We start from the raw sequence: 23,309 nt of genomic DNA, 5'->3' as shown, positions 1-23,309 counted from the left end.
TCTAGGACTCAGAAGACCCTGTGATCAAAGCTTCACTACAATAAGAGGTGCAACCTTGAGAAAGTCACTAAAACTATCCTGGTCTCAGGTTTCCTCACTCAGGAGATGTGTGTGTTGGGCTCATTTTGGAGTTTCCTTACTGAAATCTCTGGACAAGGGTACCATGAAGTTGGCAATAGAAATTCTTGAGCTATGTATAAAATTTCAAAAGGTCGTGTAGGAGTCCAACAATTTATTTGTCCAACACAAAGTCTTATTGACACATCCACTTTTTTGCTTTTCAGCTGAAACTATATCACCACTGGTTATCAGAATTTTTAATGGCAGTTGTATTTGTCTCAGATTTATAAAAATGGAGAAATAAATACTACTGAACTGTGTCCTTTTTGTAGATCACATCTTTCAAAGCATAAAGTCCACAGGGGTAAAATTGCATAAATGTTGGGATGAAGTGGGATAGACATTTCTAAGTTCCAGTCCAACCCTAGGAGTTCCTGACTAATGTTGCTTCTTAAATTAAGGAACTAACAATTCCAAACAGACTCACTTTATCCACTCAATAACTGTGTAAAGAGAATCTCCTATGTGTCAGGTGCTATTCGAGGGGGCAGAGGCAGAGCACTGGGTAAAACACAGTCCTACTCTCATGGTGCTTACAGGTCTAGTGTGGGGCGGAGGTAGAAGAACAAGAGCAAAAAGATAATGTCTCAGGTCATGATAAGTGTGACATAAAGGACAATAGAGTTTGTTAGGCAGGTTGTGGTGGGGCATCAGATGGAGGGTGTTGTCAAAGAAGGGCTCTCTGGTAAGGCAACATTTGAATCAAGACCTAAAGGAATTGGGGCTTCCCTGGTGGCGCAGTGGTTGAGAATCCGCCTGCCAATTCAGGGGACATGGGCTCGAGCCCTGGTCTGGGAAGATCCCACATGCCGCAGGGCATCTAAGCCCGTGCGCCACAACTACTGAGCCTGCGATGTAGGGCCCGCGAGCCACAACTACTGAGCCCGCGTGCCACAGCTACTGAAGCCCCCGCGCCTAGAGCCCATGCTCCGCAACAAGAGAAGCCACTGCGAGGAGAAGCCCGCGCGCCGCAACAAAGAGCAGCCCCTGCTCGCCGCAGCTAGAGAAAGCCCGGGCAGAGCAACGAAGATCCGATGCAACCAAAAATAAATAAAATAAAATAAATAAAAAATTTAAAAAAGATCTAAAGGAATTGAAGGTGAAAAATCATACAGGTCTCTGGGAGGACTCCAGACATATTGAGTTATAGAATACATGCTTTTCAAAACAGGAAGATAATTCATCTTTTATATTATCATAAGCCTTACTTAAGCTAACATATTTATAAGCTCATGTTTTGGGCGGACTCCAGGCTTACAGAAGAGCACATGATCATGACTCCTTAACAGGGACTATAGAGGGCACAGGTGAAATCTCTAGCCCACTGATTATCTGACAATGAGGTAAAGCCTGGACTTTGGTACCATACTTTTTTTTTTTTCCATACTTATTTTTTGCCACTTCAAGAACACATCTTGGTTTGCCACACATCCCTGTGGTCAACATATTTTTTAGTTCACTCTGGGATTTGTTCTGTCTTGGCAGCTGCTTTCATTTCCTACCTACTGACAGGCTGATGAGCATGATTTATAAATATTAAAAATAAGGGGGTGAGACCCGGTGCAAAGAACATGCCAACACATGCCAGAACCTCTGATGAGTTCCCGGTAAAACCAGAGAACATGTTTCAAACACCAGTGGATTCTCCACATCTAGGACAATGTCTGGCACCTAGTCAGCACCCAGGGAATATGTGCTTGAAGAATGAATGAAACGTTTGCAAGAGACTTGAATAACACTCTACTTCCATGCTGCCTATCTCAAACCAAAATAAAAGCTCTGCTTAAATAGAATAGCTTGGTGTCAGTGTATGTGGGAGTATGTTAGTAAACAGGATGTTTTCTATCCTTTATGAGAAAGCATGGCAGCTGCTCGCTGAGCTCCTAATAGACGAAGCTGCTAGTTTTACATCCTTGAAAGCCCCTATTTGCATAGACACTATAGAAGGCAGAAGTTAGAAACGGAAACAGTATGTGATCACTTTTGCTAGAAAGTTCTGCCTGTGGTTTGTGATTTCTGGAAATGTGGATGTGCTGACAACAAAATTAACTCCTCCGAAGAACTGAGAATTGCCTTCTCTCATCATCCCTCTCCCTATAATATACATGACTTGACGAAATTAGACTGTTATTTTCAACGCGGTGATCTGCAAAATCATAAAATGATGTGTATTTTGGGAATGCCTAATTAACTCTAGTTAGTTCCACTGAGCTTTTAGCTACTCATATAAGCATTGCAAATATCACGGAGGTGTTCACATCTAGTTTCAGTAACCCAAAGAGATACTCAAAGGACTCGAAAGAAAAATCTCTTTAGAAATCAGGCAATAATGAGGATTCAAATCAAATGGCGAACCTGTGGGATAAAATCAGATCTACACTGATTTGCCAACACTTGCTTTGCAGCAACCAGCAAGAAACATTTTTACAGTCGAAGCCAATATTAAACAATCAAAACAGCAGAATTACAGGCATATACACACGAAGTCCATCCCTATTCACAGTTTTTATCACAAACATTAACTAATATTGATCAAGCTGTTTGCCACAAAAGTTTGCTTTAACGTATAATCAGCATACAAAGTGGGAGCCATGTTTCCTAGACTGTTGCCAGCACCTTGTGTCATACTTGTAAATAATGGGCTACTCTTACTGAGCACCACCTGCTTAATATAGAAAAATGTTCATCTTAATTAGGAAATTCTTCTTCTTATTTAATATTTATTGAACACCCACAATGTGCTTGGCAGCCAAAACGCCAGAAACACACTCTCGGCCCACTAAGAATCCACCTGCTAAGGAAAATATCATGAACCAGTTATGCAGTCATTTCTGCTTTTAACATATCTTATGTAACTCTATCCAGGTGACAGAGTGGCCAATGATTCACTCTTTGGAAGGGTCTTGTCTCCTAATTAAGGTGGGATGGTGAGCTATAAGTTATGAGTGAAGTAGGTGATAAAGAACAAATTAACTATGGTCGCCATGAAGAATAAGTGAAATTTGCTCCACTGATGGAAGAAAATTTAATACACAATTAAGTAAACCCAACTGTGTTTGTTATGGACTGACAGATTAGGACTGCATGACATATTAGAAATACAGAGTGCAGAGTAGAAAAGTTACCTTGAAAAAGCAACCATTCTTTGTTTTGCATTTACCTTCAGTGCTTCTGCACCTCCACAATGATACAACTATGCTGTGCAATACGAACATCTTAGTCGGTAAAGATTTAATAGTCAAAGATCTACTCTCAACTAGAAGAATTAAGACAGATTGACAACCTCTCCCGGAAGCCTCCAACTATACACCCTTCTCCTTTTCCTACACTCCAATCAGCAAAAGTTCAAGAAAACTTGACATGTTCAATATTGCAACTGTGTAGAGAAGCATACTCGGGGGGAATAAATGACCTATTCACATCAAGAGACTGCTACATGTATGCCTGTAATGGTGCCTGGGCATGAATTATCTAGCACTAACTTTAATTACCCTTTTAGAGAAAATTATGAACTTTTTAAAATGTGGTTTTGCTCCAATAATTGAATAGCAGAAGTATGTTATTTTTTTCACAGATCTTGAGTTTTAACTAGTTCTCCACTTCACATGGGAAAAGTTTCCCCATCCACCTTTCCAGTGTCTTATTGTTTCTAGTTTTGTTTTGTTTCTTTATACTTCTCATTAAATCATATAGGCTCCTCATTCTGATTTCTTCATAAGGAAAACGTACAATGAATTAAAAAGAATGTGATGACATTGATCATAATGCTACGTATTGTCCTTAAGTTTTACTGTTTTTCACAAATCAGCAACACCAATTGCCGCAGTTATCCCTTTGGAACATGGTGAGTCAGAGAATGGAATATTATCCAGCATCTTAATTTTACAGATATTCAGGCAAAAGAGAAATTACATGTTAGTGGAGGTAATGCTGTGACGACGGCAGTTGTCCAACGGTGCCAATATGAACTTTAAATGAATATAATTTGAGAGAAATACATGACAGAGGGATAATGACCAGCTCATATATTTTCAGGGTAATAAATACCTAATGAGCAAAATTGTAAAGCAAATAGTAGGTTGAACATACACCCAAATGTTGATTCTTGACTTAGAGTCAGAGAACAGAATGATTTGTCTGTCTAGAATGATAAAGCATCACTTCTTCATAAGCTAATGAGCAGCACCATCTGGCATGACTACAGAGGAGCAAGATTGTAAGGAAGTGAAGAATAGAATGACAGAGCTGCAGTAGGATTTTCACAGCAAGTTAAAAAATTCCTCACCATTAAAAATAATCGTAATAAAAGTAACTTTAGATGGTCACAGAACACTACGCCAACAGTATAAAGATTATAGGACCAAATGTATTCAAAACAATTGAATATAACTCCTGATATCTTAGAATCTTTCTGCACCACAAAGGTTCTCAAAGTGTGGTCCCAGGACCAGCAATGACAGAATTACCTGGGAAGTTGTGAGAACTGCAAACTCTAGGTCCTTGTCCCAGAGCCACCAACTCAGAAACTCTCAGGGTAGCCCTAGCAATCTGTGTGTTAACCAGTCCTCCAGGCGATTCAGATATAGGCTCATGCTTGGGAACTACTGCTCTACCAACCCAAATAAGAGTCAGAGATTTTTGCTGTTTTTGTGGATACCAAAGAAATTAGCTAATTTGGTCTATTCTGTTTAAACAACTGGTCCATGTGCTGAAGAATAAAAATCAGTCAGACCAGTTCCTTGAGTGACATGATCTCTTCGAATAAGAGAACTGTCATCCTAGTATCATTTTATAGAATAACAGCAGAACAAATTGCCTTAAATCTGTACCTTGATATAGAAAACAAATTTACGGTTACCAAGGGGGAATGTGGGGGGGATAAACTGGGAGATTGGGATTGAGAAATACACACCACTATAAATAAAATAGGTAACTAGTAAGAACCAACATACAGTAAAGCACAGGGAACTCTATTCAATACCCTGTAATGACCTATATGGGAACAGAATCTAAAAAAGAGTGGATATATGTATATGTATAACTGACTCACTTTTCTGTACAGCAGAAACTAACACAACATTGTAAATCAACTATACTCCAATAAAAAAATTAATTAAAAACAAAACTCTGTACCTTAACTGTATAGTTTCTGAACACATGTATTTTCTTCCTTTTAAGTTGCTTTGGTAGACCCCATGAGACAAGTTTTGCAAGTTTGCCTGAATCCTTTATTTACTTAATTGGTTTTCCACCCCTTAGTCATTCATTCAGCAAGTATTAAGTATCTACTATATGCCATGCACTATGCTAGGTGCTTTGATATATAAGTAACAAAAACAGACAATGATCCCTGCCCTTAAGGAACTTACATCCTAGTAGGGGAGAACGACAAAAACAATAAATGATAAAATCCATAAGTACATAAAATATTAGAAGGTAAACAATGCTATTGGGGAAAGAAAGGAAAAGTTAAACCAAGTCAGGAGAATTGGGAATGCTGCTTATTGGGAGTGGGGATTTCAATGTTAAGTAGTATCATGGTAGACTCACTGAGTGAGTGACGTGAGCAAAAGCTTGAAGATGATGGAGTTGATCATGCAATACATGAAGAGAAAGGGTGATCCAGCAAAGGGCTGAAATAAAGGCCTGCAAGAGGGAGAATGCCTGGTGTGTTTGAGATGCAGCCTGGAAGACTGTGTGGCTAGAGCAGAATGATCATGAAGGAAATTTAATAAATAGAGGCCAGAGAGAAAACAAGGGTCCAGGTCACCCTGGAAGGCATTGTAAGTCGTTGTAAAAACTTGTGCATTACCACCTAGAGGGGTGGGATAGGGAGGGTGGGAGGGAGACGCGAGAGGGAGGAGATATGGGGATATATGTATATGTATAGCTGATTCACTTGTTATAAAGCAGAAACTAACACACCACTGTAAAGCAATTATACTCCAATAACGATGTTTAAAAACAAAAAACAAAAAAACTTATGTTTTTACTCTAAGGGAAATAGGAGACTACCTCAGCGTTCTGAGCAGAAGAGTGACATGATCTAAATTATGCCATAATACTCACTGATTTTCCTCTAAGTCTGTGTACAGTTTCATCAACCATTTATGCAGCAGGTTAAAAGACACTGCTACTATTTTTTTCCTTTTCTTTATGTCCTTCATAAAGTTATTTAAAACTATTTTCACGAAGGCAATTCACTTTCTTTGTTATCAGTGAAGAAAATATTGTCTAGAAGACAATTAGAAGATAAAGTTGGATAGATCAGTTCTCCTTTACTTGGGTCTTTGGTTTCCTGCCTTCTGTGGCCTTTCTGCCTAAGGCCCAAGGGTATGACCTTGGATGCTAGGAATTGTTTTTTCACCAAGCAACTGACAGCTAACAGAATTGTGAGTGAAGTCTTGGAACCTGCTTTGCCACTGAAGTGAAACTAAAATGCAAACCTGTATTTGAGGAGTGGCTCTGTCAGTGACTTATTAAAAACCCAGTGCCCAGTCACACAATATCTGGCAAAGGTAATAGACTTGCCAGCCTTTGGGTAAGATAGAGCAAGGGGTGGTCTGTCTGAGTAGAACTGTGGAAACTTTTCTATCAAAATCCAATCCTATAACTTGCCTCGTTTGGTATTACTGTGACCCCTATATACTGAAGAAAAGTGTTTGGAAATTCACAAGTATTTCAACAAGTGGCAAAGGGACTTGGAAACTTAAAAAAAAAAAAACTATTGGGTATTATTTCTTTCACTCCTTAACTCATTTATTCATTCATCTATCAAATGTTTACCAAATACCTATTAGAGTCAAACACTGTATCAGGTGGTGGGAAACAAATATATAAGAGCTGATATTCCCTTAAAGAGTTTATGGACTACCTGGAGGATTAGACATAAATAATAATGCATGGTAGAGAGTGATGATTTTTATTTTTAAAAAAAGTCCAAATGCTATGGATTTTCAGAGGAGGAAATATGAGTTCTAATTAGAGATATTACCAAAGGCTTCATGGAAGAGGTAACATTTAATTTGGTCATAAAGGATGCATTTGTGTGCATGGTAATGGGAGGAAGTAAAATTTAGGCAGAGGGAGCAACCTCTGCAAAGGCATAGAGGCAAGGCTATATTCATAGTCACCCACATGAGAGGAAAAGAAGGCCTCAACTAGAGCAGCAGTAGTGGTAACGATAGAAGAAAGAAAATGAGCTATTGCTGAGGTCATTTCAAGGAAACCTGAAATAGCTGTGGGCCATTTAGCTGAGAGAAGTAGAGCGAAAACAACACATTTGTTTGCTCTTTTGATGGTAAACCACCACTGTGCTAGGTCTGAAAATAAACTGGAGATAAGCAAAGTCCCTGTTCTTAAGAAGTGTGTTGTCTAATGAGAGAAATGGACAAATAAACAGAGTAAAATGAGATAAATAAGACCCTCATTGAATTCTTAAGGACTTCAGGGTGCCATCATGCTTAAATGGCCAGGAACAGGTCATAGTCACAAAACTGGCATCCAACTACAAGTAGATTACCAAGGCTATTTGAGAGATAGTTATTCTTCCCTTATGTATTTCTCTCACTCAGGGAAAAATGAAATGTTGTCCTGTCTCTTCATTCAAAGCAATTTAACATAGTGCAGTTCTAAGTGTCATCAGCAGATTAAAAGCACTGGCCTGACTTGGGAGCTTGTTCAAAATGCAAATTCTCAGGCTCCACTCCAAATCACCTGAATCAGCAGGTGACTGCATGTACACTCAAGTTTGAAAAGTACTGTAACTAAACAGAAAGAGAGAGAGAGAGGGAGGGAGACAGAGGGAGGAAGGAAGCGAGGAAGGGAGAAGGAAAGAAAGAAAATACTGTACTGATCTAGAGGACTCATTCTTTAGTAAAAAAAAAGCTAAGGAGGGAAGTCCATTTAGAAGGTCAACATTACTACATCTAATAAAAAGTCTCTTATTTTTGTTTTCAAAGAAGAAAAAATTCAATTCAACAAACATTTGTAGAGCTCCTACAGCATCTCAGCAAGATATTTTGAAATGTTGTCCAAGCAAGTAAAAATCTAGTAGTATAGATGGATACCGTATAGGTTGAAAAGTCTCAAAGAAATCAACTCTGTTTTAAGAGTCAAAGTATACAAGAATTGAGAAAAAAAGAAAGAGATTGCCCCTGCTTCACAGTTTTCATGGACTATGAAACTTTGGACTATAACCATTCTTAATTTCCTTGATTTTGATCTAAACTTGGGAGATGAAAAAAAAAAAATCAAAGGAGAGGAGAAATCCAAATTATAGTAGGGAAGCAAATCAACCGAAGAGATAAACCTCATGACTTAAATAAATAAAAATCCCATGACTTTAAATAAATATATAAACAGGAAAAGAAAAGAAAAGAAGACCCTTAAAGCCCTTATAAAGTTTAAAGTGTAGATATACTCTAACAAAGCTTTCGATTTAAGGTCTATTTGTCTTTGAGGTTCACACCCTTTGTAGTGTTCAAAAGCCTTTATATTGAGGGACTGTTTAGCATAAATGTCTACTGGGACTTCTTTCTATACAGCATAATCTGGCTATGTATCTAGCCATTCTGTCAAGTCATATCGTAAGGCCCAGGAGAACATCATTTTCTGAAGTAGACTGGTTGCAAGTCTTGATTTCTACAGCTACCAGTAGTCTGAATAGTCTTCCTTTTCAAAATATAGTCACTGAATTAAAGATGTTTCTCTTGTTTTACTCCTAAACTAAGCTGTTTTGTCAAATTAGTTTCACCCAGTGCGTGCGTGCACGTGCCCTTGCACGAATGTGTGTAATTTTAAACAAAAGAGAGGTTAGTACTGATATATTGATAAATTAAAAACATCCCTTCCATCTTCCCATTATTAAAATAGGTTCTTCCCTCCTTTTAGTGAATTTTTAATTTCCAGCCTGTGTGTATTTCCAGCCTGTGTGTATTACAATGTAGGTCACTACATGCCATCATGAATAATGGGAAAAAGGAAGTCAACTATTTCCCAATGCTTGTTAGCATGAAAACACAGCCCTGGATGCCTTATTATGCTTTTTGACTCCGAAGTCCTATGGGTCTGCCCGTGACTGCTGTGTGAACTCATTGTTCCTGCCAAATACATCAGCTGGGGTGGGAACATTAATTCATTTTAACAGAGATGAGTCAACGTTGCTCCTGAAAAAGTGCTGAGATGCTATATTTGCAAAGGCTGTCTTCAAAAAGAAAAAAAAAGAAAATACTGTCTTTAATACTGGGTTCTGTCTCTCAATCCAAGAACTTTTCTACTTTGCCTATTTTCTCTTGGTCCAGGTTTTCCTAAGGTTAGTACCTATTTATTCCAAGTTAGAAATAACTAGACATCTTTGTTTTCAGAGTCCAGGTAGAGTCACAGGACTTCTTTGGGTGAACTAGGCACGTGTCTGTGCCTCTTGGCTGGCGCTCGGGCTAGCACATCTTCCAGTTTTTGCTTTTGCCCCTTCCTCTCGCTGTACTGCATTTGTTGAGGCAGTTTGCCTGCCTTGTGTACCAACAGAGGGGACTCTCAGAGAGTTTCTAAATTCTCAGGGGGAAGGCTTTCCTCTTTCCACTCTAGGAAATACTAAGGGTTTGTAAACCTAAGGGATGTGAGACAATTTAATCCCTAAAATCGATCACACAGCAGCACAAGAAACTTTCAAAATGGCCAAAGCTGAAACAGCGAAACCTGGACTGCACTTAAAACCCACACCAGATGACAAAACCAACTCCAGCACAAGGCTGTGAGAAACAACACACCACTGATTTCTTTTTCTCTCTGTAGGACTGAGTGGGAATGGATGGAGCATGCAGGCAATGATTAGCCATGTAGCCATCTTGATATTTACCAATCAGTTTCCCATTTTGACAGTGTCTTCTGAAACTGACTTTTGTGTACCCTGTTTCTTAAATGATCCTTAAAAGTAACTCCTTCCCTTCACATCCTTTGCACCTGAAGCAGTAAGGTCTTGAAATATTGATCTATTTGCTGCTAGCCTTCATTAATTTCATCCATCCCTGAAGGCAGAGCCCACATTTATGCCCGCTAATGAAGACCTATTTAGGGGAGCTCAGGGCCCTTTATCAGCCCTGAATTAGCTTTGCAGTTTTAATGGGATTATTACTTAATTAAATAATGTGCCTGCATTTGCCAATGTATTTCTAAAGTGGGATGCAAGCTGCAACTGCCTACATGCCCATAGGTAAGCAGAACACCTCATACAGGATTTGTTGCTCCTCCAAGAGAGTTAACATTCGTTTTACATCTGTACATGGCCAGGCACATAATCACATTCTGCAAATGTTGAATGCAGTACCATGTGCCACTGTCAGCCCTACAGTACCTCTAGGGTATTTCAGTCTTAAAATGTATTAATGCAAATGTGGAAATGTCAGCAAGCTAGAATCATGTATGCACACCAATCATTCAAAGGGGGAAAAGAGATCCATTTTGGTCCAGATTATTTTGACTACAAGACTTTTAATTCCAAAGGTTTCTGGTTTGTTGAAGGTAGCTGTTTCCCAGAAAAATATTTGGTAAGTAAAAATATAAAGGTGACCACTGCCCAAATGACCTAGAATTCTAAAGAAAACTGAGCCCCAGAAGATGAACAGAGAAGGGGCAAGCAGTCTCTCTCTCTGTTCTCTCAACCTTTCCCACAAGGTCACCGTTTCTAACTGACAAGCCAAATAATTTTAGTCAGTAACTGATAAGAAAGCAAATTAAATTTCATTTTGTTTGAAAAAGTATTCCAATATGCATACGAGTTGATCTAAACTCATTCTAAGAAATTTAACAGGGTACATTTTCTTTTATTACTTCATGTTTTCTCAATAAGGAATCCCTTAAGATAAAAATTAAAACCACTGGGGGGCTTCCCTGGTGGCGCAGTGGTTGAGAGTCCACCTGCCGATGCAGGGGACATGGGTTTCTGCCCTGGTCTGGGAAGATTCCCACATGCCGCGTTGTGGCTGGGTCCATGAGCCGTGGCCGCTGAGCCTGTGCGTCCGGAGCCATTGCTCCGCAACGGGAGAGGCCACAACAGTGAGAGGCCCACGTACCGCAAAAAAAAAAAAAAAAAAAAAAAATTAAAACCACTGTAAAACTGAAAAGATGCCCGCCTTGGATGGAGGAGGGGCTAATATTTTTTTAAAATGATTTTGACAATTTGAAGAATTAAGTTGAGAGGCAAATTTTTATTTGAAGAACTTAATTTAATCACTTTCCTATCATGAATCACTCTAACTACTAGGAACTATATATATATATATATATATATATATATTTTTTTTTTTTTTTGCTGTACGTGGGCCTCTCACTGTTGTGGCCTCTCCCACTGCGGAGCACAGGCTCCGGACGCGCAGGCTCAGTGGCCACAGCCCACAGGCCCAGCCGCTACGCAGCACGTGGGATCCTCCTGGACTGGGGTATGAACCCGCATCCCCTACATCAGCAGGCAGACTCTCAACCACTGTGCCACCAGGGAAGCCCGGAAAAATATTTTTTTAATTTTATAAATTATACATCATAATGGTGATATAACTTCTCCATTAAAAACCTGATGACGTCAACAGATGAATGGATAAAGAAGATGTGACACATATATACAATGGAATATTACTCAGCCATAAAAAGGAAAGAAACTGAGTTATTTGTAGTGATGTGGATGGACCTAGAGACTGTCATACAGAGTGAATAAGTCAGAAAGAGAAAAACAAATACTGTATGCTAACACATATATATGGAATCTAAAAAAAAAAAAAAGGTCATGAAGAACCTAGGGGCAAGACGGGAATAAAGATGCAGACCTACTAGAGAATGGACTTGAGGATATGGGGAGGGCGAAGGGTAAGCTGGGACAAAGTGAGAGAGTGGCATGGACATATATACACTACCAAACATAATATAGACAGTTAGTGGGAAGCAGCCGCATAGCACAGGGAGATCAGCTTGGTGCTTTGTGACCACCTAGAGGTGTGGGATAGGGAGGGTGGGAGGGAGGGAGACGCAAGAGAGAAGAGATATGGGGACATATGTATATGTATAACTGATTCACTTTGTTATAAAGCAGAAACTAGCACACCATTGTAAAGCAATTATATTCCAATAAAGATGTAAAAAAAAAACAAAACCTGATGACGAAAATTAGCACTTGCCTCCAGGAAGTGCAGGTAAATCAACCAAAATACTTTACACAAAAGTCAAATTATATGGACAATGCTTTTTCCTCATCCCTTCATGCCTGCAGTGATGTATACCACTTAACCCCCTCCTATTTACTTAGGAGAAAAATATTTCAAACATTTATTAGGATATAACCAACACACACTTTTTAAGCATGTACCTACATGAATGCTTGCATACAACACTTTCTTTGATGCAAAATAATCTTAAAATGTTTATAGTAATCATATTTTGGTTGTGCTGTTATTTTTATTCTAAAAGTGTTGTGTGTATGCTGTGGGATAAAGCAGATGAGTATTTACATTGGTGTCTCTAGGACCTGTGATTGTCAGCATGGCAGAAAGAAGAACAGATGTAAGATAGATGAGGTAAGATAAAAACCTGGTAGACCTGAATTTGTATTGGAAGTTTCAGTTTGAACTCAAAACAATTTTATCTTTAAACAATATAAACACCATATGTTGTTTATATACTAGCTCTGTCCAATGAAAAGACCATAAAACAAAGACCAATCCAGTAGTAATGAGCATGTGTAGTGCCAAGATTATGCTCTCTTCAATACTAAAAAAGACGAAAGTTCTTTGGAAAAAAAAGTCTGAATCCATGTTTGCATCAGGATATGTACAAGAAGAGCCTGAAACATCCTATCATACCAGGAAGCAAAGGAGATTTAAAAGACTTTGTTTTACAAGACTACTAAAGACATGTCAAAAACACTCAAAATCCAGTCTGAAGAGGTTCCCACAGCTCAAAATAGGACAGTTAAGCATAAGAACATAACTGGAATGAATCAAAATATTTCAAAAATGTTTAAGTACATAAGTCAATATGTAAATACTGAAAATAATAAATTTACTGGTGACTTTTGGAGAATGATAGGGCATGAATGCCCTAATACTAAAAAAGAAGAGATTGGTTCAAGATGGCAGAATAGAAGGACATGCTCTCACTCCCTCTTGCGAGAACACTGAAATCACAACTAACTGCTGAACAATCATCGACAGGAAGACACTGGAACTCACCAAAAAAGATACCCCACATCCAAAGACAAAGGAGAGGTCACAATGAGATGGTAGAAGGGGCTCAATCACAATAAAATCAAATCCCATAACTGCTGGGTGGGTGACTCACAAACTGGAGAACACTTATACCATAGAAGTCCACCTACTGGAGTGAAGGTTCTGAGCCCCACGTCAGGTCTTCGAACATGAGGGTCCAGCAACGGGAGGAGGAATTCCTAGAGAATCAGACTTTGAAGGCTAGTGGGATTTGATAGCAGGACTTTGACAGAACTGGGGGAAACAGAGACTCCATTCTTGGAGGGCACAAACAAAACAGTGTGCACATCGGGACCCAGGGAAAGGAGCAGTGACCCCATAGAGACTGAAGCAAACCTACCTGCTAGAGTTGAAGGGTCTCCTGCAGAGGCTGGGGGTGGCACTGTCTCACCATGAGGACAAGGACACCAGCAGCAGAGGTTCTGGTAAGTATTCCTTGGCGAGAGCACTCCCGAAGTCCATCATTAGCCCCACCAAAGAGCCTGGTAGCCTCCAGTGTTGGGTTGCCTCAGGCCAAACAACCAACAGGGAGAGAACACAGCCCCACCCATCCCCAGACAAGCAGATTAAAGTTTTACTGAGCTCTGCCCACCAGAGCAACAGCCAACATTACCCCCCACCAGTCCCTCCCATCAGGAAACTTCTACAAGCCTCTTACATAGCCTCATCCACCAGAGGGTGGACAGCAGAAGCAAGAAGAACTACAATCCTGTAGCCTGTGGAACAAAAACCACATTCACAGAAAGATGGACAAGATGAAAAGGCAGAGGGCTATGTACCAGATGAAGGAACAAGATAAAACCCCAGAAAAACAACTAAATGAAGTGGAGAGAGGCAACCTTCCAGAAAAAGAATTCAGAATAATGATAGTGAAGATGATCCAGGACCTCAGAAAAAGAATGGAGGCAAAGATCGAGAAGATGCAAGAAATGTTTAACAAAGACCTAGAAGAATTAAAGAACAAACAAACAGAGGTGAACAATACAATAACTGAAATGAAAACTACACTAGAAGGAATCAACAGCAGAATAACTGAGGCAGAAGAATGGATAAGTGACCTGGAAGACAGAATGGTGGAATTCACTGCCGCAGAACAGAATAAAGAAAAAAAAATTAAAAGAAATGAAGACAGCCTAAGAGACCTCTGGAACATTAAACACAACAACATTCGCCTTATAGAGGTCCCAGAAGGAGAAGAGAGAGAGAAAGGACTCGAGAAAATATTTGAAGAGATTATAGTCAAAAACTTCCCTAACATGGGAAAGGAAATAGCCACCCAAGTCCAGGAAGCACAGCAAGTCCCATACAGGATAAAACCAAGGAGAAACATGATGAGACGCATAGTAATCAAATTGGCAAAAATTAAAGACAAAGAAAAATTATTGAAAGCAGCAAGGGAAAAACGACCAATAACATACAAGGGAACTCCCATAAAGTTAACAGCTGATTTCTCAGCAGAAACTCTCCAAGCCAGAACGGAGTGGCATGATATACTTAAAGTGATGAAAGGGAAGAACGTACAACCAGGATTACTCTACCCAGCAAAAATCTCATTCAGATTTGATGGAGAAATCAAAAGCTTTACAGACAAGCAAAAGCTAAGAGAATTCAGCATCAACAAACTGGCTCTACAACAAATGTTAAAGGAACTTCTCTAAGTGGGAAACACAAGAGAAAGAAGGACATACAAAAACAAACCAAAAACAATGAAGAAATAGGTAAAAGGAACATACATATCGATAATCACCTTAAAAGTGAATGGATTAAATGCTCCAACCAAAAGACACAGGCTTGCTGAATGGATACAAAACCAAGATCCATATATATGCTGTCTACAAGATACTCACTTCAGACCTAGGGACACATACAGACTAGACTGAAAGTGAGAGGATGGAAAAAGATATTCCATGCAAATGGAAATCAAAAGAAAGCTGGAGTAGGAATACTCATATCAGATAAAATATACTTTAAAATAAAGAATGTTACAAGAGACAAAGAAGGACACAACATAATGATCAAGGGATCAATCCAAGAAGATATAACAATTATAAATATATATGCACCCAACATAGGAGCACATCAATACATAAGGCAACTGCTAACAGCTATAAAAGAGGAAATTGACAGTAACACAATAATAGTGGGGGACTTTAACACCTCATTTGCACCAATGGACAGATCATCCAAACAGAAAATTAATAAGGAGACACAAGCTTTAAATGACACAATAGACCACATAGATTTAATTGATAGTTATAGGACACTCCATCCAAAAACAGCAGATTACACTTTCTTCTCAAGTGCACACGGAACATTCTCCAGGATAGGTAACATCTTGGGTCACAAATCAAGGCTCAGTAAATTTAAGAAAATTGAAATCATATCAAACGTCTTTTCTGACAACAACCCTATGAGATAAGAAGTCAATTACAAGGGGAAAAACATAAAAAACACAAACACATGGAGGCTAAACAATACATTACTGAATACCCAAGAGATCACAGAAGAAATCAAAGAGGAAATCAAAAAATACCTAGAGACCAAAGACAATGAAAACACGACAATCCAAATCCTATGGGATGAAGCAAAAGCAGTTCTAAGAGGGAAGTTTATAGCAATACAAGTCTACCTCAAGAAAAAAAAAAATCTCAAATAAACAATCAAACGTTACACCTAAAGGAAACAGAAAAAGAAGAACAAACAAAACCCAAAGTTAGCAGAAGGAAAGAAATCATAAGGATAAGAACAGAAATAAATGAAATAGAAACAAAGAAAACAATAGCAAAGATCAATAAAACTAAAAACTGATTCTTTGAGAAGATAAACAAAATTGATAAACCATTAGCCAGACTCATAAAGGAAAAGTGGGAGAGGACTCAAATCAATAAAATTAGAAATGAAAAAGAAGTTACAACAGACACCACAGAAATACAAAGCATCCTAAGAGACTACTACAAGCAACTCTATGCCAATAAAATGGACAACCTGGAAGAAATGGACAAATTTGTAAAAGGTATAACCTTCCAAAACTGAACCAGGAAGAACTAGAAAATATGAACAGACCAATCACAAGTAATGAAATTGAAACTGTGATTATAAGTCTTCCAATAAATAAAAGTCCAGGACCAGGTGGCTTCATAGGTGAATTCTATCAAACATTTAGAGAAGAGCTAACACCCCAAACTCATTCCCTGAGGCCACCATCACCCTGATACCAAAACCAGACAAAGATACTACAAAAAAAGAAAATTACAGACCAATATCACTGAGGAATATAGATGCAAAAATCCTCAACAAAATACTAGCAAACAGAATCCAACAGCACATTAAAAGGATCATACACCATGATCAAGTGGGATTTATCCCAGCGATGCAAAGATTCTTCAATATACACAAATCAATCAATGTGATACACCATATTAACAAACTGAAGAATAAAAACCATATGATCATGTCAATAGATGCAGAAAAATCTTTTGACAAAATTCAAAATGCATTTATGATAAAAGCTCTCCAGAAAATGGGCATAGAGGGAACCTACCTCAACATAATAAAGGCTATATACAACAAACCCACAGCAAACATCATTCTCAATGGTGAAAAACTGAAAGCATTTCCTCTAAGATCAGGAAGAAGACAAGGATGTCCACTGTCGCCACTATTATTCAACAGTTTTGGAAGTCCTGGCCACGGCAATCAGAGAAGAAAGAGAAATAAAAGGAATACAAATTGGAAAAGAAGAAGTAAAACTGTCATTGTTTGCAGATGACATGATACTATACATAGAGAATCCTAAAGATGCCACCAGAAACCTACTAGAGCTAATCAATGAATCTGGTAAACTTGCAGGATACAAAATTAATGCACAGAAGTCTCTTGCATTCCTATACACTAATGATGAAAAATCTGAAAGTGAAATTAAGGAAACACTCCCATTTACCATTGCAACAAAAAGAATAAAATACCTAGGAATAAACCTACCTAGGGAGACAAAAGACCTGTATGCAGAAAACTATAAGACACTGATGAAAGAATTTAAAGATGACACCAGCAGATGGACAGATATACCATTTTCCTGGATTGTAAGAATCAAGATTGTGAAAATGACTATACTACGCAAAGCAATCTACAGATTCAATGCAATCTCTATCAAATTACCAATGGCATTTTTTACAGAACTAGAACAAAAAATCTTAAAATTTGTATGGAGACACAAAAGACCCTGAATAGCCAAAGCAGTCTTGAGGGAAAAAAGCGGAGCTGGAGGAATCAGACTCCCTGACTTCAGACTATACTACAAAGCTACAGTAATCAAGAAAATATGGTACTGGCACAAAAACAGAAATATAGATTAATGGAACAAGATAGAAAGCCCAGAGATAAACCCACATACCTACGGTCAACTAATCTATGACAAAGGAGGCAAGGATATACAATGGAGAAAAGACAGTCTCTTCAATAAGTGGTGCTGGGAAAACTGGACAGCTACATGTAAAAGAATGAAATTAGAACACTCCCTAACACCAGACACAAAAATAAACTCAAAATGGATTAGAGACCTAAATGTAAGACCAGACACTATAAAACTCTTAGAGGAAAACATAGGAAGAACACTCTTTGACATAAATCACAGCAAGATCTTTTTTTGATCCACCTCCTAGAGTAATGGAAATAAAAACAAAAATAAACAAATGGGACCTAATGAAACTTCACAGCTTTTGCACAGCAAAGGAAACCATAAACAAGATGAAAAGACAACCCTCAAAATGGGAGAAAATATTTGCAAACAAATCAACAGACAAAGGATTAATCTCCAAAATATATAAACAGCTCATGCAGCTCAATATTAAAAAAACAAACAATCCAATCCAAAAATGGGAAGACGACCTAGACATTTCTGCAAAGAAGACAGCACATGAAAAGCTGCTCAACATCACTAATTATTAGAGAAATGCAAATCAAAACTACAATGAGGTATCACCTCACACCAGTCAGAATGGGCATCTTCAGAAAATCTACGAACAACAAATGCTGGAGAGGGTGTGGAGAAAAGGGAACCCTCTTGCACTATTGGTGGGAATGTACATTGATACAGCCACTATGCAGAACAGTATGGAGGCTCCTTAAAAACTAAAAATAGAACTACCCTATGACCAGCAATCCCACTACTGGGCATATACCCAGAGAAAACCATAATTCAAAAAGACACATGCACCCCAATGTTCATTGCAGCACTATTTACAATAGCCAGGACATGGAACAACCTACATGCCCATCGACAGACAAATGAATAAAGAAGATGTGGTACATATATACAATGGAATATTACTCAGCCATAAAAAGGCATGAAGTTGGGTCATTTGTGGAGACGTGGATGCATCTAGAGACTGTCATACAGAGTGAAGTAAGTCAGAAAGAGAAAAGCAAATATCCTATATTAACGCATGTATGTGGAATCTAGAAAAATGGTACAGATGAACCAGTTTGCAGAGCAGAAATTGAGACACAGATGTAGAGAACAAACATATGGACACCAAGGGGGGAAAGCAGCAGGGGGTGGGGACGGTGTGATGAATTGGGAGGTTGGGATTGACATATATACACTGCAGTGTATAAAATGGATGACTAATAAGAACCTGCTGTATAAAAAAATAAAAGAAAGAAAAACAAAAAATAACTAATAAAGAGAAAGAATTGGTACTATCTTCTATATCATGGTAACCAAACGGTTAATGAGACCAAGTTTCTCTTTATAAGGTATATTAGTTAATAAATGAAAAAGAAATGATGAAATATCATCATTCTGTAATCTCTAATGAACTATTCGATCTAGACAATGATCATTAATGAATGCTAACATAAAGAGACAGAAAACTAGATGGTCTTCATCCTGATAGAGGTATCACCTAATAGTCTTGATAAATTTTTTTTAAAAAATTAGACCCGAATCCAATAAATCCTCAATATAGAGATACCAAAGTAGAAGTATCATGGGGGTGCAATCAGCACATTCTAGATTGTGCACAAATGACTAGGTTTCTTTCAATAATACAGGGAGAGAGTGAGAGAGAAGAAGCCATGTGTTAAGAGCAATATAGGAGGCGTATCAATTATTTGTAAAGCCCTTATGCTAATCCTGATTTGAACATGCACAGAGCTTAACACTAATCCCGATTCAATTAACTGTTAAAAATATTAATGAGATCATTGGAGAAATTTGAAAACAAACTAAATATATATTGTTATTAAGAAAGTATGCTGATTTTTCTGTAGGACAATGACATTGTGTTTATTTTTAAGAATCTTTATCTTTTAGAGATACATGCTGAAATATTTATGAATAAAATAATATGATATCTGGCATTTGCTTCAAAATAATCCTTGGGGAGGGAGAAAGTGTACAGGGGTATAGATAGAACAAGACAAAATAATCCTTGGGGAGGGAGAAAGTGTACAGGGGTATAGATAGAACAAGATTGGCTATGAGTTAATAATTATTCAATCTGAGCTGTGGTATACAGCAGTTCATTACAGCATTAGTCTCCCTATAAGTCTGACATTTTCCTTCATAAAAAGCTAAAAAATATTCTTCTTTGAAATCTGGCAATGAACATCAGGTCACTATGGGAAAATCTTTAACAATAAAATCCACACAGCTAAATTTAGGGTACAGATTTAAATCATTGTGAAGATTGCTACCCTTGAGGTCGTTTTGGTCGACCTTTTGTCATCCAACCAGATTTTACCAAAACCATCTGTTCTGCTCATTTCTAGCATAGTTATCTTCTTTGGTCTGTTTGTAGTATTCAGTGAAGCACCAGATGGGATTAGACTTGGGGAAGAAAACAGCAAGAAAGCATCATAAAATCATTTTGACTTGTTTTCCCGACTTTTATTTTGGTAACTCTACCAATTGAATGATACCTGCAAATTAATTTTACCAAGTGCGCTTTTTCCCACTATACAAACAGCTTTCCTCATCACAGCCAGTAGGAAAATGAATCTCCCAAAGCTATTCTTTTCTGGTGCTTGTTGTACAATCCACACATCTGTGACAGTGCTGTCTCACTGAAAGCTCACAGCAAAGCCAGCATGATATAAACACATGGGGACAGACAGCATGCTGAGCTCTTCTCTGATACCCCAGAATTATTCTAGGGCTTATAGTTATGACTAGGGCATACCCCGAGGGCTAAATGTTACTAATGAAAAACCAAATATACCTAATTAACTGCACTGCTCTGGGCTAGTGAGAGACCAGAAATTTCCAAAGCCACTTGAGAATGGTCGTATTTATATAGAATGGTGCTACACGTGAGAGTATTTCTTTGAAGCACGTACCTACTCCTTTAATCCCTAGTGCCTGTCTCTTTGGACTGTTTATGCTACACTGATTCAAATCTTAACACTGGGATTCTTCTTGCTAACACTAAAGTGGAAGAGGCCACTATCATGGCTATTTGTCTTGCATTTCATTAGAAGCTATGCATTTTTGGTGCTGAGAAGTAGAAAAAACTAAATTCCACCTACATTATCAGCAGGAGAGTTGAGCCAGATAAGATTTTAAAATAATTATCAGCATTTAAGTTACACCCAGAGACATCAGAAACTCCCCTTCTCAAGCACACACTGCAATATAGTTGAAAGTTTAAATTTGATAATAAGGAAGAATGAAAGACAAGATATTTTGAGGAAATCAGAATGTTAATATTGGAATTAGAGTCAATGCTCAATTTATCCATAGTATTACACAAAAAAGCAAAATTCACAGTAATTCAAACTTTCAGCAATCAGTTTCAGTATTTTCCTGCAGCAGTTCTTGATTAGAACTAGATATATGAACTAAGGTAAACTGATTTATAAATCTACTTCTCTCTCACATACTGGTTACCTTTCTAAAGAGGAAGAAAGAGTGGTAAGCAATAGTTACACGGGAGAAGAGGAAGAGGAAGAGGAAGCAAGGGGAGGAAGCAGGAAAAGTAAGGAGTAGAAGAAGAATAAGACAGGCAGGCCTCGGAAAAGGTGGTTTACAGAATGCTGCAGAAAACCGGATGTAATGAAAAAAATGCAAATTGGTTTTTAGATCATTGAGTGAACGGTATGTATATCTCATTTCTCTTCAAGAATCCACTGTTAATGATTTTAAGGAATGCATAATTTCAACATGGTATTCTGCTTAACATGTTAAATGCTAAGTTATGGTGTTCACGACTGTAGGACCTATTTGCAGGCAAGAAGCTATGCAACCTTATTAGAGAATCAATAGCTTGTTCTGTTTTGTGCTCTCAGTAAATTTTTGCCACAGCTTCCAAAGGAGTTTAGGTCCTAAAGTTCTCTCACATTTCTATTTTAAAACAGAAATGTGTAGACTTCTTTCGGCTAAAATCCAATTTATTCAATAGCAAATTGAGCTAAATAAGAAGAAATCTAAAGATATCTTGGGGAAGCAGCCAGTGCTTTTTTGGAGCCTCAAGCCAATCAAAAGGGAGAGAACAGAAGGTGGGGTAGGTGGAATAAATGGAGCCTAGCTGCTGGCTCATCAAGTAATCATAATAGTCAAAAACATATAACAATCACTTTGAAAAGTTACTCTGTTCATTTGATAGCTGGCAAAAGAACTCAGCAAAGATTTAGCATAAAAGACAATAAGGCTGCTTCTCAGAGGACTCACCTGTCTTTCCCAGTTTCCTTCTTAAACACTCCATCACAGTAACTCATGCGTTTCTCCGTGGTCACGTAAATCTGGGCATTGGGATAGATGTCAACAGTCTTTTTCAACATGTTGTAAACAATGCCATTGCCGTCTTTCCTCATATTGCGAAAAGGGCCCCAAATAACATAAATAGTAGCATTTGCTTCCTTGAAAAAATAATCAGGGTTTTTCAGCAAAAGAGGAACACTGGTATGGGATACAACTCGAATCATTGTCATGCGGCCAACATCTTCTTCATAGCCCTTGGTGGGGGCATTGTTCATTCTCCAAATGCAGGAAGACTGATCTATCTCATTCCCCACCTTCTGGCCAACCATCTGACCTGAGTTTGACACTATGGCACAAAGGTTACAGTCCAGTTGCAAAGGCTGAAAAACAAAAAGAGAAACAGGGCGGGGGAAGAAATGTGTAAATTAGTAAGTTCCATCTATCCAAACAAGTTCCTCTGGGAAAACAGAAAATCCAGATATTGTGCATAACTGCTGAGTGTGGGGATACCTCTGAAATATATTTATACCAAACCAACAGTAGTTGTGTCGCACTTTAACTTATTATTTAATTACGCCTGTCCACTAGACGGTAAACTCAGTAACAGCAGAATCAATGTCTGTCTTCTTCATTTTAACCTCACTCCCCAGAAGTCCCTGGAATACTGTAGTAGCTCAATACATAGCGGTTAAGTCAGGAAATGAAAGCAATTTAATTTAGATAATTAAGATAATTTATTAATTAAGATAATTTATTAGGACCCTGAACTTAATATTAGGGAAGAAATGGACTTTTCCAATTCATCTAGAATTACTGATTTAGTTGAAAAGAGAAAAGCAATCCAGAAGAAACATATCAACATACCAACAGGTTCAAACTAGGTGGACAAATTGAGTAGCAAAGAGACTCAGAAAAGTCACCAGGATAATTATCACACAACTGTCAATGGTAGGGACTCAAAGTAGTTATTTGACTAACTACTAACTACCATGTACTATATTCTAGGGGTTGGGGATTCAGCTGTGAAAATTTTAAACAAATATCCCTGCCCTCACAGGGCTTACATTCAAGTGAGGGAAGAAAGGCAACAGGCAAATCTGCACAGTATGTGTTAGATGGAGGTAAGTGCTAAATAGGGAAAATTAAAGCAAGGAAGGAAGTAAGGTTGTATCTATGTGAATGTATGTGTGTGTATTGGTGGAGTGACCAGAAAAGGCCTCAGGAAAAAATTATATTTG

At 38.2% G+C, this 23,309-nt stretch overlaps 1 protein-coding gene across 1 annotated transcript in view; it reads right to left on the bottom strand.

Annotated features, from left to right (window-relative positions):
* The window catches only part of ST6GALNAC3 (ST6 N-acetylgalactosaminide alpha-2,6-sialyltransferase 3), a 217,558-nt gene extending 195,158 nt beyond the window's left edge, over positions 1-22,400 (bottom strand). Inside the window, exon 1 of the mRNA XM_065887283.1 lies at positions 22,042-22,400. Coding sequence (XP_065743355.1) covers positions 22,042-22,400 — 359 coding nt within the window. The remainder of the gene's footprint in view (positions 1-22,041) is intronic.
* Between the last annotated feature and the right edge of the window lie 909 nt (positions 22,401-23,309).

The sequence above is a fragment of the Phocoena phocoena genome, chromosome 1 (genome assembly GCF_963924675.1).
Source record: "Phocoena phocoena chromosome 1, mPhoPho1.1, whole genome shotgun sequence".
NCBI classification, from domain to species: domain Eukaryota; kingdom Metazoa; phylum Chordata; class Mammalia; order Artiodactyla; family Phocoenidae; genus Phocoena; species Phocoena phocoena.
The sequence above is the reverse complement of the archived record's forward strand: the minus strand, read 5'-3'. Positions and strand labels throughout refer to the sequence as shown.